The sequence below is a fragment of the Notothenia coriiceps genome, unplaced genomic scaffold (genome assembly GCF_000735185.1).
Source record: "Notothenia coriiceps isolate Sejong01 unplaced genomic scaffold, NC01 NC01_scaffold00037250, whole genome shotgun sequence".
Lineage (NCBI taxonomy): Eukaryota > Metazoa > Chordata > Actinopteri > Perciformes > Nototheniidae > Notothenia > Notothenia coriiceps.
The window spans coordinates 13964233-13983382 of NW_011369951.1; the positions used below are offsets into that span (position 1 = coordinate 13964233).

Here is a 19150-nt window from a genome sequence, read left to right on the forward strand (position 1 = left end):
AGTGGGAGGAAAGAGGGAGGGGTATTTGGGGGAGCCGTGTGTCGGCAGGAGAGAGGGAGGGGTTTTCTAGGAAAGCAGGCTGAGGGGTCAATTAATTTCAGAGCGCCTCATGACTTCATGCTTTGCTCGGCCCGAGGAGGGGAGTTAGAGGGGAGGGGGTCTACGAAGATACTGGCTGGGGGGGGGAGATAATTAAAATAGTTTACAGCCATGCTAGCAGCTCTGTGAGGCTGCAGCTAAATGCTAACACTACAATGTTCTTTTGTTTATGTATTCCAATATCAAAATGTGCATCACAGGGGCTTTAGAGCAGCAGCAGGAATGATAACAATTGAAATGCTAATAAAGATAAGAGGTACTTTAATAAACAAGGGTTTTGCAGTTTTAATGTGTAACTGTTCACCGTTTTAANTGTTCTTTTGTTTATGTATCCCAATATCAAAATGTGCATCACAGGGGCTTTAGAGAATAGGACACTCCGTTAACACAGCACCTTGCAGCAGGAATGATAATTGAAATGCTAATAAAGATAAGAGGTACTTTAATAAACAAGGGTTTTGCAGTTTTATGTGTAACTGTTCACCGTTTTAATGTAAGTTGTTAGCATTTGCTTTATAGCATTAAGCTCAAAAGTACAGCTGATGGGAATTGGGGCTATTTGACAGACCAGTAGGGGCGCTCAATTAATCGTATTTTAATCGAAATAACGATTATTTTTTTAAATACATTTTTTTTGTATTGGTTTTTCAGTTGAATTATATTTAAAGTTCAGGGTAATCAACTGTTAAAAACATATTGTGCAAAAAAAAATTCTCCCATAAATTGATATTTTCAAAGTAAATGGATAATTGTTTTTAATAATCGTGACTTCAATTATGACCCAAATAATCGAGATTATGATTTTTGCCATAATCGAGCAGCCCTAATAACCAGCACGTTTTGGCAATATTTCCATTTGCTAGGCTGTACTTTATGTAGATGGTTTCGAAATAAATTGGCATTTAAATTGACCATGCTACAAGAGCAATGTTTAACCACATTCAGTGAAGGCTTGTGGATGTTAACCCGCAAGAAGAGCAGGCCAAACCCATAGGACGTGTGTAAAAGCCACAACAGGAATACATTGTGATCCTGCTGGTTTCAAAACATGGAGTGCTGTCCAAGTTTAAACACATTTCATAGGGAAATTAGTCACAAGAACATCCCCGATGTGAATGGCATAAGCTAATCAAGTATTTGGTCATATATCAAAGCATTGGGCGGATACAAATTCATCCTTAAGATGGATCACCAAAATGTTGCCATTAATCCAGAGGGGATTGTTAGAGTTCACCGATCTTGACCATTATCCAGTTGTTGAGATATTTTACTCAGAACAACAGACGTAGACCAAATGGTGCTACAAGAAAGGTCAACAAAATCAATAGTATTCATCCTCAGGGGGACATGAATAGATGGATTTCCACAAATGGAGATTTTTGCCTACAATAAGCAGCAGCGTTTTTATAAAGTTAATGAAAAAGGAATATCAGGAGATCACGGTGAAGGAGGAGAAGGGAGGGGTGAGAGAAACAAAAAGGGAATGGAAGTAGGACCAATGAGTGGAAAAGTGGACACTATGGATGATTAATGAGGTGGGGCGGGGGGAAGGGGGAGAGCTTTGATGGCCAGAGGGGGAGACGGTCTGAAGATCAGCTGCAGTCATGAGCCGCAACATTACATCATCTGCCGCGAGAATAAGAGTTCAACAAAGAGGAAGAAGGCCGAGCCCCAGCCACAGTGGACGCCATTGTAAAAGAACTGTAAAGATCTTGTATTACTGCTCGAGGATTCCCCTAAAACAATCCCTCCTTTGGAAAGACAAATATGCAGTTAAAGTCTCTCCAACTCCCTCGAGCGCCCCTTGATCTCACTTTTTAGAATTCCCACATACTGTAGGAGGTCAGTGTTTTAGTGAAAGAAGTGGAAAAACAACGTCTTTGTTAGAACAGCACTTTGTCTTTTTTAGATCCTGACTACACATCTCTTTTTTCACCAATAACCACGCCTTTGTTGGTGCTGGGTCCCAGGGGAGCTTTTAAAGTTATCTGAAGTTTATAGTCTTGTGATTTGGAGCTAAAGCGATGTCCAGACATTAACCAGTTCAAGAGGAAATACAGAGAAATTATTTTCTCAAGGTACAGGGATGGGGAAGGTGTATGTATATGTTAATCAACAGGTAAAGCAGATTAATAATAATTATTGCAGATTATAAATAAATCATTTAGGGACAAGGGGGTGAGACTAAATAAATTATACTTCTTCTCACTCCTTTTCTAACACTAGATGTGGACTGTTTATGTTGCTAATGTTGTTGTTGTGAATGTCATTTTTTGTTTTGATTTCTCTTACATGACTATGCACTGCAACATTTGTTTTGTAATTATTTATAAGAAATAAATGTATTAATAAGAAATAAATGTATTAATCAATCAATTTGCCATCTTATTGCTGGAGTAATCACTTGAACATCCAAAATGTGTGTTAATTTGTAGCTGCAAGCACAATTTATTCAAGTTTGAAAACCATTGCCAGCCAGTAGCCAGTTAGCTTAGCACAAAGACTTGAAAACAGAGGAAAAGGCTAGCCTAGCTCCCATAACTGTATTTAAATTATGTGCGGGCATGTATGCATGTTGGTATGGATGTGTGAGCATATGTTTATAGATATATATTTATTCGTATTATGTGGAAATGCACTGCAAGGATTGCTTTTTTTGAATTTCGTTGTACCTGGTGCGATGACAATAAAGGGATTATATTCTATTAAAACTATGACTAATCAATTTTACACTTAGGCATTAGTACGGGTTAAACAAACTTGATGCTAGGCTATATGTTCATTAATGAGTTTCATGTAGATTGTGTTAGTTCTGAAAGCCTATTGGGCCATTTTAGGTACAGATGTTTACAACCTGTGTGCTAAGCTAAGCTAACCAGGTGTGGTTAAGCTAACCAGGTGTGGCTGTAGCTTTGCTGTACATGAGGTGTATTGATTTTTTTTCCCCGAACTAGGCACCAATGGGGTTTGGGGCTGAGAGCTACGGACTATTTGTTGGTCTTTGTCAAAAATATAAATCATCCTTATAAAAAAATTTTAAAAAATGGTTTACGCATGATTGGTGATAGGTGAGGTTTGAGCCCGTTTGTCTGGCAGACAATACTGGAAAAATAAGACAAATATTTTACGGGAGTGTTTGTTAGCCCGGGGAGTTGGCTCCGAGCTGCAGGAGGAGATGTCTGCTCTGCTGCTTGTGTGCATCCAGTCAGGCGAAGTCAAAGAGAGTCACATGTGTGCTTCTCCTATGTCTTTTGACCTTATCCTTCAGAGGAGTAACATCTGAAGGATATCAGTTTTAATCTATAAAAAGGTTGGAAAGGAACCAAAACAGTCGTAGAAAAACCAAATAAATGATCTGATTGTTGCAAAAACACCCTAGAGCTACGAGAAGTTCAGTGATCCTTGTGTGGATTCGTGACTGGCGATCATGTGACCCTAGTCAAAAGCTTGACCTTAGCAGCCTTAATAACTGTCGTCATATTTCCTGATCAATAAAGAACAGTAGAGTTCAGAGGACACAACACAAAGTCCTCAGTTAAACACACTGAACACTCAAACGGCCTCTTAACGCCTCATAAGGGCCTGTAATGTTCTCTTCCTGTCGTAAATGGACGCTCTGTGTTGCGGAAACACAGCGTGGCCTTTGTTAACGTGTCACACCTCCAGCACTTTACATGTTACACGCCTCCAGCCAATGCATGACTGGACGTTAAATACCTAAACTTTTATGCTCCACAAATAGCAATTAGCTACCCCGCAGTGCATGAAGCTCCGGCCACTGATGCTCGCTGAGAAGATGTAAAAAGTCAGCTGAGTGTGTGGGGGTGTGGGGGTGTGTGTGTGTGTGTGTGTGTGTGGGTGTGTGGGTGTGTGGAGATGATGCTGAAGTGAGGCTGCACCATGTGACTATCAGCATGACAGCACTGGAGGGTTCGGACCTCTTTGTGCCAAGACCGCCAGACTTTTATTTAAACTAGTTATTATGATTCAAGATTAAACTAATATATTGCCAGGTATATGAATCCATAAGTTGAGTTCTGTGTTGTATTAATAATGTAAACCTGCAAAGTAACTAAAATGTTGTCGAATAAATGTAGGAAAGGAAAATAGGACAATATTTTCTTTAAATGATTTCATTGGATGTATAAACATAAAAGGGAAATGCTCAAACAGCACTTGGGTAAATGTACTCGATTACTTTCCAAAACTGCAGGTGAAGAACCCCCCCCCCCCAATCATATTTGAGATGAGTGGCAGTTAGTAAGTCTGTATGGCTTGGAAACCGGAGGGTCGCCGGTTCAAGTCCCCGAATGGACCAAGTACTGACTTTGAAAGGTGCCCTAAAGCAAGGCATCAGACCCCCACCATGCTCCCTAGGCTCTGTATAGTTGCCCACTATCCCCAATTACTAGGATGGATTAAATATCTATTTCTTAAATTCACTGTGTGTGCGGTGCAACGACAAAATCTGAATCCTCACCTTGTCGCTCAGGTTCTCTCCCTTCTCAAACATCATCTTGAGGCTGTTTAGGGGGACGCTGGGCTTCTCACATTCGGGTACTTCAGCCGGCGCTCCCTGATACTCCTCCGACTCTCTGCTGGGCTTCTCCTCCATGATCAGATCCTCAGGAAGAGCCGACAGCAGCTGGTGGGAGCTGGATTCACAGTGAAGCTGCGTCTCCGGGTCGATGTCCTGGTCCTGAGAGGGTGGGGCGGTCTTCAGGGTCTCTGCGTGGTTCTGGGTGTGTGATGTGGGCGCAGGTTTGAGGGTCTGAGGGTTGCAGGCCTGAGGTTGGGCTCTGAGGCTGGATGGCTGCTGCTGTTCCCAGCGTTTCTTTAAAAGACTGAGATTCCCGCTGCGCAGTGTGGAGGGAAGAGGTTCTGTGACCTGCAGATGAAAGAAACACTCAGCTGTTGTTTACACTCCGAGAAAATTCAATCCATTACCCTAAATGCATTTTAATCCTGGGTCAAAATAAAAAAGGTGGCTTTGTCTCCAAATCAATGAACATTGCATTAGTTTATAATTTCTGTCTCTAGTCTGTGGTTCTCAGCTCCTATCGCACCGAGTACTACTTAAAAACATACATCTTTGAAAAACGGCTCACAAATATAACGTTTCAGACTTGGCTAGTTTCAGTAGGAAAAATAAAATGCTAAGAGGAGGAAATATTACATTGGTCCATTTTCAGCGGCGAATGAATCCTTGTGGTAATTCGATTAGAATGAACTACAGTATGCGTTTGTTCCTGATAAGGACGGATCAGAGGAATCGTATTGATCAGGCTTTAGATATACGAAAAATAGTTAAAAAGGCTCAATTGTTTATCAAAAAACTTTGCAATATACTGGAAACACAAGGAAACAGTTTAAATATACTTCGCTTACTACCACTAAGAAACATATCGAATATTCATATTTGATCGCGACATCAAAATGTTTCGCATGTACAATTGATTTTCAAAATAGTTGCAAATTAGTTTTCGGGCAATTGAAAACTTAAGGCAAACAATGTTGCATCTTATTGTGTCAGTCAATAAAAAAAAGCATTATTCCAAGCATAGTAGATGAACAATGCTGCCAACAATATCCCTGACACTCAGGGCGAGGTCTTTGAAATTGCTCAGCTTGTCTGACCCACAATCCTAAACCACAGATATGTTCAATTAACTTTTATCTATGATATATGAAAATTGCTTAACAGCAGTAGTCTGATGCAGATGTGCAGTATATGAGCATGTAAGAAGTTTGGATAAATGATTTCAACAGAGCAGTGAGAAGATAAACCTCCAGCAACACAAACAGTCACATACCAACAAGTTAAATTGGATGACTCACTATTTCTGGTAATGCTTTGTCAGAGCAGACAAACCCACCGAGTAGCTGCTCTCTGAAAAGTCGTTTTTAGTTGCTTCAATGATTTCTATCAAAGTCAACCTGATCCTCCCACTTCTAAATTAAGCTAACACACAACTTTGTCAGCAAATCATGCAAGCAAACACTTTCACCTTTGAAAGAAGGGAGAAACAAAAAGACAAAGGGCTGCTCAGCATGCAAGTCTATAAACCTGAATCTGCTGGATACAGAACAAAAAGCTGGGAAACTTTAGGAAAAACCACAGAAGAAAGTAAAAACCTGAGCGAGACGCTGAAGACACGGCTGTCCGGTGTGGGTTGTCTGTTTAAAATCAATGTGTGTGTGGGTGTGTGGGTGTGTGTGCTGCCCGGCTACAAGCTGTCCCAGATGTGAGCGCCTTGAGAAGTGATCAGAGCAGCATGAAGTAACCGGCCCACCCCCCCTGCAACACGGGGAAAGGAAACAGAGAGGGAGTGAAGGGGGCGAGGGGCGGAGGGAGGAGAGAAAATCAGAACCAGAGACAGTGGGTGAGGGAGGGAGGGAAAATAAGTTCAGGAAATGAGAGAAAGGGTAAAAGGGGAGTGTGAGCCGGACCAAAAAACAAAGCTCAAAAAGAAGCTAAACCTGGATAAATAATCTCCTGATAAGACCTCGATGTTTGTTTTAGGAAATGGATTTGATAGCAACACCTACCCCGACTTATATACTTTTATACTTTTATACTTTGATTTTCCTTATTTTCTGAATGCCAGGAAAATGCTAAAAAACAGTCATTCGTTTACAGGAGCAACAAACCTAAAAGCCCTTTTTAAAAAATAAAAATGTCCACATGATGAGATGCATTAAACCTTCAAAAAAGATGTTATGTCTCCCCCCTCTGGCAGTAGGTGGAATTACACACGCCGTCATCACGTTTACCTGCAGGTGACCTCACTCTACATCAAAGCCTTATAAGGCAAAAAAGCAACAGTATGAAGGACCAGTGGTGAAAAGAAACCAAGTACATTTACTCAAGTACAATTTTGAGGTACTTTACTTTTTATACTCACTTATTACATTGAGAATGTTGTACTTTTAACTCCACTACAACAGTTTGAAAGTAACCAATTGCTTCAAGTTTTCATTAAAAAAAAACGTATGATCTAATAAAATATGACACATTACTATAAAACTTCAGCCTGTCCATGCAGGTGTTTTATAGCCGATTAGACGTTCTGAGGCTGGATTGTGATGTGATTACAGAACTGCATGCCATAATAATAATAAAGTTGGGATTTCTCTTGCCATAACAGCAACAGGAGAGTGTGTGAGGATGTGTGTGAGCCTGAATGTGCACACACCCCTACAATCATGAGGAATACAAACTTCATACCAGGTACAACATTTTGAATACAGATGAAGGGTGTACAATGTCTTTGAACTACACAACTGTTGATAAAGAAGCTGAAATTATGTCCAAATACGCCAGCCACAAATACACCACATTGCTTCAATCGCCATTACAGTTCGATTAACCTTTCCAAGAGTGACCTTATGAAAGTCTAGTAAAACTAAATAATTTGGCGAGAGAATTAATATGCTCGTGAATTACGGAGGCATTTTTGCCCAAGCTAAGTTTCTATGAGTCATTTTTTGCTTCCTGATACCAGTTCTTGACTTAAAAAAAAAAAAAAAGAAGACAGTTTTTGTTCTCAATAACCGTCATTTCCTCTACAAACCTGCATGACTACGGGAGAAGGACCACAAGAAGCTAGAACACTACTTGCCTTTAAAAAAATATATTTATATAGAGTCTTAAAATTCAGAACCCTTTAATATATCCTCAAACCACATATTGTTCTTCAGGATATTGGGAGTTCCATTATATTGTATCCTTCGAGTACCTTTATACTGAATTTACTTCATATCCTGAGTACATTTTGCTGATACTGTACCAATTTGCTCAGTCGAACGCAGGACTTTTAGATTTGTTGTAATATCAATACTTTTACTAGTCAAAAATTTGAATATGTCCTTAACCACTGTGAATTAGTATAGTCAGACATATGTAATATTAAATTAAAGTTACGTACCGCTTTCTTCTTCTCTGCATTTCCCTCCTCTGCTGCTATCTGGTACCTGAGAAAGAGGAAGAGGAAGAGGGTTTCGAGAACATTTAGTGTCAAATCATCACCACATTCTGCTGCTCAACCCACACACCCAGAAAGATAACATGAAGTATCCTTGCTCCGAAAACATTAGATCATTTCATGCATTACAAACGGAAAACATGTGACCCACTTTGAGATACAGAGCAGGAACAGGAAGTGAGAAGTGGTTTCAATGTTTACGTTTCACTTCTGCTTCAAAGCGATATCAAAGTTACAATCAAATGTTCTGTAATCGTTTAATTTGAAAAGTGAGATCTGAAGTGAAAAACCTTTAGTATTTGACAAGAAAGTTGCAATTATTACCAAAATATCTAAAACGTTCCTAATCAATCAGGTGACTCGAGTTTCATCGCATTGGATTAGGTGAGACTACAACACATCTTAAACGTAATAGTATATTTTGAGAATATGTTACAAGATTATGCATTTTACAGGATGTGGATCAGTGACAAATGTCCTGCTGTTTCTAAATAGTATTCAATATTATAATATACATCTGAACACAATAACTTGACCATTTCTTACACACATTGAGAAAGAAAAGAACTATTAGGCTTTAACAAGCTGTCCTCAAAGTTATTGGATGTGGGCTGCCATTTCATTGTTTTTTGATAAGGTTTAGAATTTTTCATTTTGTAATAAAATGCGTCTGAAAATACACTTGAAGACAAATCAGGAAATGTGTAATTGTTAAAAAAAAAACACAATTTTGATATGTACTCGACTTTGATGATGCGTTCATGACTTCCTGTTCCTGTGACGCCGTGTCCCAGCGGCTCCAAGAGCTTTTATTGCACAATTGTACTTAAAACAATTATTTTATTCTAAAATGGTGCAACTGTCACAAAACCTAATTCCCACACAGAATAAAAAAAGTGTTCTTATTCTCAATAAAATCTTTGTGCAATCATGTGAGCTAGTTTCCCTTTGCTGAATCACTGTCCAGCACCTATACAACACGGCTGACCAGTTATCCAACGCTGCCCATTTTTATTTTATAGCTTGTACAATGTACAAGTATGTTTACACATGGCACTACATGCTATTGTAGGCCCAGTTTAACATGCAAGTCAAGTGTATGAGTAGGTCGCAGAGGGTCTTCCAGCTGAATGTTGTTCACCTGCCTGAAAACATTGAAGACCCCTGCTGTAAGATGTATAGCCCTGAAGACAGAGCAGTACTAACTCCTAGTGGTCGGAGGGAGAAAGTGGAGAGGACCTATGTAACCTTCTCAATTGACAAATAAGTAACTTGATCTGTTTAACAAGTGAAAGAGAAAAAGCTTTGGATGATGGTGCTTTTATACAATCATCAGTATAACTCTGCAAAGTCTGTGAGCCAGAACTGACTGAGCTGATGGTGTAACTTTCTAACAGAAAAGGGGAAACTTAAAAACAGCTGATTAGCAATAAAGTGATTCGAGGAAGCCCGGTGACCTCATTTCCAAAGTGGCTGCTGGTGAATTATTAATGACCCTCGTGGTCTAAGCCAGAGAGAGCTAAAGTTAGACTTACTTTGAGAAGCGTTCTGCGATGGCGTTCTTTTTTCCCCGGGCGGAGATTATGGACAGCTCCTTGGCGGTGACCCTCAGCGACTGGGACGCCCACGGTCTGCGGCTGAACGGAGCGGCGGAGGCCATCTTTGTTGTACGTCTAGTCTGAGCTATCAATCTGTCTCTGCAGTTTTCCAGGAACACACGTCGTAACTCTGAAAAGGACACGAAAAACCAAAGTGATTAAACACATGCAGTAGATGATTTCACGTCCTCCTCTGCACTTTTGAAGAGTTAAGACTAGAGTTTAAGCTGAAATTAACACCCTTTATGTGCACATAACGCTTCAGAATAAAACAAATAATACATTTTAATTGGAGCCACCTTTCAGGACACCTTACAATGCTTAAAAGGAATACTTAAACACAAGCATAAAAAGAGCCTTACCACTTTTTTCATCACTTTTGTCTGTAGTTGAACATGCTTTAAATCAGATGTCCCAGTTAGACTGCTACCTCAGTACAAATCCTCACTCAGAAATCAATATTTTTGCCACATGACTGTCCGTGCAGCCTGCACCCGGTTTCTGAGTTAGAAAGTCAATAGAGCGCGTCACGCAGACATCGACCATCTGTTCCCTGTGCTCTAACTGAGCCTGCAGGGCGACTAGCAGCGAGACAACTGACACCTTCCCTGCAGAACAACATAGACCCTCCTGTACACACACACACGTCTCTACCTGCTTCTGCAACTTCAGAGGCTTGAGGCCGAGGGCATGCAGACACACGCGGCAGACCATTCAGCTTGTAATAAATAAGTAACTGTCATCTGTGAGTTATCCACGCTCCGGATGAATTAAACAATGAGGCCGACGAGCGGCTCGGTGAGGGCACAGCCTCCGGCCTCCACGTCACCCAGCAGGTGGACTATTGTGCCTTTTCCTGCCTCGTTAGTTTCTACAACACTGTTTCCTTTGTGTAAGAGTACTCAACAACTGGGAGTTTTAAAATAACTGCACAAGAAACATTTATGACAGAATGTGACATTTCTGCATAAAACAAAAAACCTAGCTATTCAGGCAGGCAGGATTATTTTTTATTGGATTTATTTAGTAATATTATCATCCAATTTGAAAAATGTTGATGTTTTTTGTGATTTTATTTATCAAGTGTAAATGTCACAATTTGTTTTATTATTCATATTTTTCACTTTTAAATTAATTTAATACACTTTCATAGTTTTTAGTATCTCGATTGCATTGGTCTCCCATTTTTAACTATTTATATTTTCAGACTCAATTTATTCTGTCTTATTTCCAGTTTGTCAGTCATCTGTAAAGCTCTTTAATCTGCACTAACTAACTAACTAACTAGGAAGGTACTTTGCATTTGATTAATTAATGATAAAAGCTATTTTCTGTATCAATACATTTACTTTTCAACATATTCTACAATTTAAAAGACAAGAGATGAGCAGATTGTGTATGTGGAAAGCCAAACCCATTAAATGTTTGTCACTTTTGCTTGAGATGTTGGCCCCTCCCACAGCGTGTCATATGTGATTAGTTAAATTACAACCCACTGTGGGAGTTCCCCAATTAGGATCTGCTGCTTCATTTTCTACAAGCACAATAATTTGGCAACTTTCGCTCTCAATCTTTGCCTCCTTTAATTAATTAGTTAATCACTTTCTTCCATTGATATACATTTAAATGCCCTGAACCAAATTTGAAAAATAGTTTGGCTCGTCAAATTAAAATACAAAAACATTTTTAAATGACAAAAGGAGGAACATCCTCACATTGAAAGAATGGCAACAGCGATTGTTTGAGAATCACTTCAGTCGCTCTCTATTTTACGCTTAGCATCACGACTTGTCTCGGAGACAAAGATGAAGCATGATAGTGACTCTGCCCAGAGTGCGATTCAGGTCTCCTCTGTCACAAGGTTTAGATTACAAACAAAGCAGCATGTAAAAGTGACCAAGCAAAGTTTTAAAAGTCATGTGTCAAAGGCAACAAAAAGGTCCTCAGTGTCACCATAAAATTACCCCTGAGGTTAAAAGACGACAACAGTTTCCTGATTTCAAAGAGGTGATAAGATATCATGTATGATTTCAAACGTCAAAGAAACACATGGTAAAATACATCCAAAGAAACCTGACATTTATCCACTTTAAGTAAAAAAGGAAGATGTCATAATTTAAAAATGCCTACCTCTGACTTTCTCAGCTGTTCTTCCTCCCTGATGTGTCTGTCAGTCGTCCGCTACTTGTATATTTCCTTCTCCTTTTCACTCCTCAGCAGCTGCCACCTTTTCTTTTGAGTAGACAGGGAAATAGGAGGAGTTCCCCACCGCTCCTATTTAACTCCTGCCGGCCAATGAAAGGAGTAGCATTCACCTCCACCTGGCAGGTAGGAGCTCGTCCAATCAGCAGCGTGAGCTCTCAGCAGCTGGAGGCATGTGAGACGAGCAGCCAACATGGCAGACAGGCAGCAGGGAGGAGGGGGAGGACAGAGAGGGGGAGGGGGATCCCACTCTGGATTCCTGGAAGTTGAGTAAACTACAGAGTGACTGACTGACTGCCTACTTTCTCACAAGGTCAGGACTTCAGAGGATGTGACTCATGCGCAATGCTGGATGACTGCACTAAACCAAAGGAAGGGGGAGTTAGAGAAATAAATTGAGATGCTACTTGAGGGTAAAATGTGTCTGCATTAACACGTCTAAAACAACTCCACATGCTATATATATTGTGGAGTTGTGAACTGAGATTATCCCAAATATTTCCATACATTTACAAACTTGTGATTTGTTGCAAATGTTGCATTTATCCAGTTTAAAGTCATGTTTTTACAATACACCTTTTAGATTTGGGTTGTTTCTTTAACTTGACTTTAACAGGGTGGAGGATTTAGGTCATATGACATGTGGGTCATAAGGTGTCAGAAAATCAAGCTGAGAAAACGTCATTACAGTCATACATCTTTTGAGAAAAACAGATGTTTCATTGTTTTGTTTGAGACACACTGACAGTTACACATGGTGGTTGTTTAGTGTATACCAGTTTGGTTAAACATACCATCAAGCCAGCGTAAAAAATAGATTCAAAGGAAATATAAGATGACTTTGTTGTTATTGTACAACCCAGGTTTGTGCAACAAGATTCAGTCATAGTCCAATACTGCAACATAAGAAGAGAAAAAAGCAACAACTATTATTTTGTTGTGGACTATGTAGAACAAGTTAATTATATCCTTGATGAATTTATTTAAGTAATTGATTTTGGTCTGTAAAACTTCATAAAACATAGAAAAAGCCAAATTACAACATCCAAAGTGATGTCTTCATTAACCTAACAGTCAAAATATTCAATGTTATGTCATTTAAGATTACAGATTCAGCAAAGTCGCACATATGGGAAGCCAACAATTATCAAAAAGAGACATTTTTGCTTGACTTTAATCCATTATGAAATAGTTGCAGGCTATTTGCTGTAAACTAATAATCACCTAATAGGTCTATACGCATTTGCCTTTTATTACTTTTAAACTAACTCCTCCTCTCTTCTCTCTTTTACATTTGTGTTTCAGGTGGCTCTTCGGCTCTGTTTGGCCCGTGAGACTTCCTGCTGCCTCAGTGTCACGTTAACAGTGGGTCGGTCTAACCCCAAACACATGACGGCTGTGGAGAGGCTCCATCTCACCTTAGAGATTCCTAACAACACAACTCAGGATCACTTTCAAGGTAAAAGTAAAAGTCTGAGTCATAAATTCCACACACTTTAGGTTTGTTTGCATCTGGCTTTCCCTTATCATTACCTCTCCTGTCACATGTCACATCCCCCCTTAGCACTTATCCCCCTCACCTGGTTTCCCTATAGCACCAACAGTGTTGGTTTCTTTAAGGTTATGGGTGTAAAAGTGTCAAACCTTTTGAGTTGTGTTACTTAAGATACACTTTACTAATCCCCAAAGGGAAATTCAGGTGTCAGAACGGCAACAGGAACATTATTTATATATTCTTGCAATTTATGTCGATTCCAAAAATCCCGCTGTAGCTATTTTGCTTTTTGAAAATAAAGCCTCTCAATCCTTTATTTAACCTATGGTAATGTATAGATGGGAGGCGTAGATAGGTAAAGTAGTGAGGACTCTGGCTTGACGTCTAGTTTTCTTTATCAGACGTTAGAACTTAACAGGGGGGGGTGAACATATGGTTTAGAGATCTATAGATTTGAAATAGGTTTTGCGGCACTCCATGGACCAGCAGATCACCCTAAACCCAGATTTCATGGCAATCAGAACAACACTTATCTTGTCTGTCATATATAAATAGGTTTTGGGGTGACAGACCGGGATGCTCTCTGTGAGGCCTGTGAAATGGAAAAGAATTGGGTTACTGAGTGCATCGTCCACTGCATAAAGTGTGTGTAGACGGCACTTTCCCAGCAAAGACTCTGCATTGTCATTCAAATAATAAACCATGTGTAACCAAAGACATCAAGGCCATCCTGAATGCAAAGAAGAGGGCTTTTAGAGATGGTAATAGGGAGGAGGTAAGAACAAAACAGAGTGTCCTGAAAGTTAATATCAGGGAGGCTAGACAACAAACCGACATCAAAGAACTAGCAGCAAAGGAGACGAATGTTGCCTCATGTTTCCTGCGTCTTGACCAAAAATGTTGCAATTGAACACATCGCAAAGTTTACAGCCAAGTAACCATCATATGTTGAAATGAGAAATAGGCCTATTGATGCTTCTCTCTCTCAAATAGAGGATATAAACTCAATACTTGACATTTTGGAATGTTGGTAAGACAGAATAGAACAATTGAAGGTCTCAACTTGGGCTTTTTGAAATTGTGGCTGACAAATTTAAAAAGAAATTCTCACAAAAAAGATTCTACTGATGAATCAAACATGAAAGTAACCATCTTTGTTACAGACAATGGTAGAAGAAGTACTCAGATATTTTAAGTGGACATAGAAATCTGTTACAGCTTCGGTTGCAAATGCCGAAAACATTTAAGAAGCAAACGTTCTACAGTGAATGATTGATAATTTATGCAAATGAATGGGAAATGACAGGAATAAATTGGTAATATAGGGATTATCTGCACAGGCTGTATTCCCCATGTCACATTCAGACATAATGCATTAAATAGCCAATAAAACACATTAATTTGTCAAGCAGGCTACATACAGTGAGACATGTGCCATGTGGTCAGATAGCTCAAATTTGATCCTATTTGCAAACTTAAGGTTTTGAGGGAACAACTAATTCTTAAAAAAAGGGTTTAAGGTGGAGAAAAATGTGAATACATTTAGTAAAACCTTTGTTAGCAGGCACAATTAAGCTACATCCAGCTACATCCCACATGGTAACAGCTAAGGTTAGCGAGCAAAAACTAGAAGAAAGTGTTAACACATTATGAACTATACCTTGCTTTATGAACTACCTGCTGTTTCACTGAAATATCATTCAAATACATCCAATATATTCACTGCAGTTGTATAATAATAACTTACATTGAAAGCATGCAGTCCTTGGCTCAGACAGAGCAGGGGTGTTGGCAGCATTGTGGCTGCACATGTGATCAGAGAATGCACTGTGCATGGAGAGGACGGTCATCCTCTGGAATTCCTATTTAATTGAATTAAAATGATCTGTAGATGTTAGAGAAGAATGTGCTGCTGAATGCACATGGTTACAATTAATATGGCACATTTGAACTAAAACATGGCGTAAGACTTTTTGTTTTCTGTGTCCCTGGAACAATTTCTATTTAATGGCACATTAATTATATTGGAATAGAAATTCCAAAAATCCTAAACTTAACTTCCCTTTGGCATTTTCCAACACCTTGCAACACCAGTTACATATCATAGTTCTCTATTCAAAACAATAATTAAAAGTAATTGCATTAAAAGTAAAAGTACTCAAAATGCAGATGGGCATATTTTAGAATAGTTCACAGTATATAATTGGATAGGAATTATTAATGCAATATTGTTTATATCATTTTCATGTTGCATCTGGTAGAAGTGGAGCTAATTCCATCAACAAATGTTTTAACTGACTTCAAAATAAATGTAGTGAATTAAAAAGTACAGCATATGGCAAGTATGCCGACCTCCAAAATCTGTTTTAAGCTCCCTACAGTACTAGAGAAAATAATATTCCCACCAAAGACTACAGAGGGCATGTGACTGCACGTCTGTACACAATGACACACAATACATCAAGCCTATGACCAAATGATGCTTTAATATGACCCAGTTACATGTTAGACAATGAGCTACACAAACACCACAGTGCAAGCAGGGACACGCTCATCAGATATGAAATCATCACTCGCTGCGTCGTGACTCAAAGGATCAGTCCTCCGTCACCTTCACAGTCATCTGTCCAAGCAGACACCTGTTGCGATGCACAGATAATCTGCAGATGGGTGTAAAACAAAACAAAAGTGAATCAGATAACTGATCTGCCTACAAACAAAACAAATTGTGTCAACATTTTTCCAAATGTGCTCTTCTTTGTTGTTTGTTCTGACAATTATTATCAAACAGCCATCTGCAATTATTTAGTAGAGTGCAATTTATCGTTAAAGTTCAACAAAAAGAAATGTTCAACACAATCATGACTTTGGCAAATACCCAGTCCATGTTGCAATATCTACTGTTTGGGAATGTCTCAGAGGGGAATTCAGACGTTACACATCAGATTATCCTTAACAGGAAGTAGAAATAAACTGTTAAACAATGTAATTTAGAGGTTTTTGATTAAAGTCTCAGTCTGAAAAAAGTAATCAGGGTTATCTCGGCTTGAGCGTCAGGGTCTAACATGAAGATATTGGTTGATTTTTGCCAAATATGGGCAAAAGGTCAATGTCTCAGCCTCTGCTGCTTTGATTTGGACTAATATTTCCTCTTGCAAGTTCACCAACCTTGACACCACTTATTCACTGGAGTTCCACATCTAAAACCGAGTTTATTGCCATGTCAGCAGCTATGTGAGGTTCCAGCTCATCGCCAAGAAAACCAAACTGTTCGAGCTGAGGTTCAATATATTTATGAACTAGACAGTACATAAGAATAACTGTCTTGGTTATACATCTTAGGTCGTAGAGTATACAATGGAAATGGATACTTGAGTTGATGTACTTTACAGGCGGATCATTACATGAGCTCGCAGACAGGTTGTTCTCCAGACTGTGAGACAGGTACTGCTCAGGTGAACTCTGACTCACCATCTTGACTCGACAGGAAGGAGCTGAACTATGATCGATCTTGTTAACACATGTTTCCTCAATTACTTCATTTTTGCCCAATTTTATGACATCATTGTTAATACTCACCTGAACTGCGACAGGTGGTCTATCAGAACTCACTCACCTCAGACAGTTCGTATTCAGCTGTGATTAACTGCAAAAATGTATCCTTTTCAATTGAGAGTTGAACTGTATCCCTCTGGCAGGTGGTTTTCCGTTAGCGCACCAATACCTGAACCTGCAATTTGCTCATATTTTCTTGATGTTTCATTTTGTAAAATACAATTCTTGAAGAAATGCATCTAATACTACATTAAAACGTTTCGCCATTAACAGATTCTGCATTAATTTGTAGAATATGTAGGAAACAAGACTAGATTTTATGTGCAAATAATCGAGACACATTTTGAGAGGGCTTTGGTTGACTGCAGGTAAACACTGTCCATGTGCTAAAGGGGCAGAGAAGGCAGAAATGCATTGGTGAAATGCAATCTCTGAATCGGCTTTTGTCTGATTGGCTATTGTCTAACGATGATTTCGCTAAATTAGCATGTCAGAGAAAAACTATGTTTATATTGCCGTTATTCAGAGTAGACGCTACTTGTTCAACGAACATGGCTTTCAGGACATAAACCATCTTTCTGAGAGCAATACCGAGCATGACACACCAGGACAACAAGATACTTAACCTAGCTAACTGGCTAACAAACTGACAGCCATACCGATGGGGCAGTGACGTCAACGGCAGGTCCAGAAACCAGGTAAGTGTCCAGTCACATTATAACCTGTGATTAACTGTTTGGGAAATGTGAAATAAATGCATTATGTAAAATTATAGAAGCCTATACATTTTTTTTCAAATTATCATAATTTAGTATACAACAAAAGACATACATTCATTTACAAATGGCATACAGTACCAGCTAGCTCTTAATGCATTATGTTCACTTTTCTAAAATAAATATTAACCTTTTTTACCATGGTGTACTTTTATGCTATTTAGTTTTTTACTTATTGTGTTGTTAATAACGTGTGCACACTTAATAATGTTTATTTCCCCGTTGCAGGACAAATAAAAGATTTTTGATCTGATCTGAATTTGCATATTCATGTAACTCCTTTGGCTTAATCTTATATTTCCTTTGTGGCAACAAGATAAAGTTCATATGACGTTGATAATGTAATGTTAGTTCAATGCCACTAGATGGCAGACAAGAGCTTCCTTTTTTTGTGTGTGTTATCCATCTATCTATCTATCTATCCATCTATCTATCTATCTATATATCCATCTTATCTATCTATCTATCTATCTATCCATCTATCTATCTATCTATCTATCTATCTATCCATCTATCTATCTATCTATCTATCCATCTATCTATCGATCTATATATCCATCTTATCTATGTATCTATCTATCTATCTATCTGTCCATTTATCTATCTATCTATCTATCTATCTATCTATCTATCTATCTATCTATCTATCTATCTATCTATCTATGTAGTATACAGCTTCCCATTGCACAGTATACTTTAAAGGTTACCTATTATGCAAAATCCACTTCTTCATGTCTCTTCTACATCAACATGTGTCCCCTCTGTATAAACAGACTCTGAAAGTTTCAGGAAAAAAGATTCGCTCACTTTTTGTCCTGATTCATTTATATAAAAACCTGTCTGAAAATGAGCTGATCAGATTTTGGCCACTTTATGATGTCATAACGATTTTTTGGCTTGTGTAACCTTTAGCCAATCACCAACCAAGGTAACCCCCCCCCCACCTTATCACCTGAATCTCCTCCTAGAGCACCATTGTGTTCTTTGTAACCAAATATCTCTCAGAGGGGCGTGGGGAGGGGCTCCTTATTTTCATCTAAAGTAACAGACAGAGAATCAGCACTTTTGAAACAGGGCTGAAACAGTGGGGATTATGGGTAATGCTGCAATGATCTGTTTGGTATTTGGAGCCAAACACTTCAGAGACATGTTTTGTATATATCTGAGACCTATAATATATTGATGAAAAACAGTACAATATTAGAAACCATCTTTATTCTCTATGTTGTCCACCAGAGAGCACTGCTACAAAATGTCCCCCTCTGTTGGAATTCAAGAGGTTTTTTTACAATAGGAAAATAAACAACATTTATTTATTTATTTCACAAATAACATATAATATTATTTATTTATTATATGTTTAAATGGATAAACAAATCTCTCAATGATTAAATAAATAAAATAGTAAAAATATACATAAAAACTGAAATGTATTTATTT

At 38.7% G+C, this 19150-nt stretch overlaps 1 protein-coding gene across 2 annotated transcripts in view; it reads right to left on the bottom strand.

Moving 5' to 3' along the window:
* The window catches only part of LOC104967026 (LIM domain and actin-binding protein 1-like), a 37059-nt gene extending 25062 nt beyond the window's left edge, over positions 1-11997 (bottom strand). The window contains exons 1-4 of one of the 2 annotated variants that reach the window (XM_010796393.1): positions 11813-11997; positions 9620-9812; positions 8028-8073; positions 4580-4987 (exon numbers count right to left, since the gene is read on the bottom strand). In XM_010796393.1, the coding sequence (XP_010794695.1) occupies positions 4580-4987; positions 8028-8073; positions 9620-9744 (579 nt within the window). In that variant the 5' untranslated portion in view covers positions 9745-9812; positions 11813-11997. Of the gene's footprint in view, positions 1-4579; positions 4988-8027; positions 8074-9619; positions 9813-10044; positions 10218-11812 lie in introns of those variants that run through there. The other variant, XM_010796394.1, reaches the window with a different exon arrangement.
* Positions 11998-19150: the final 7153 nt, after the last annotated feature.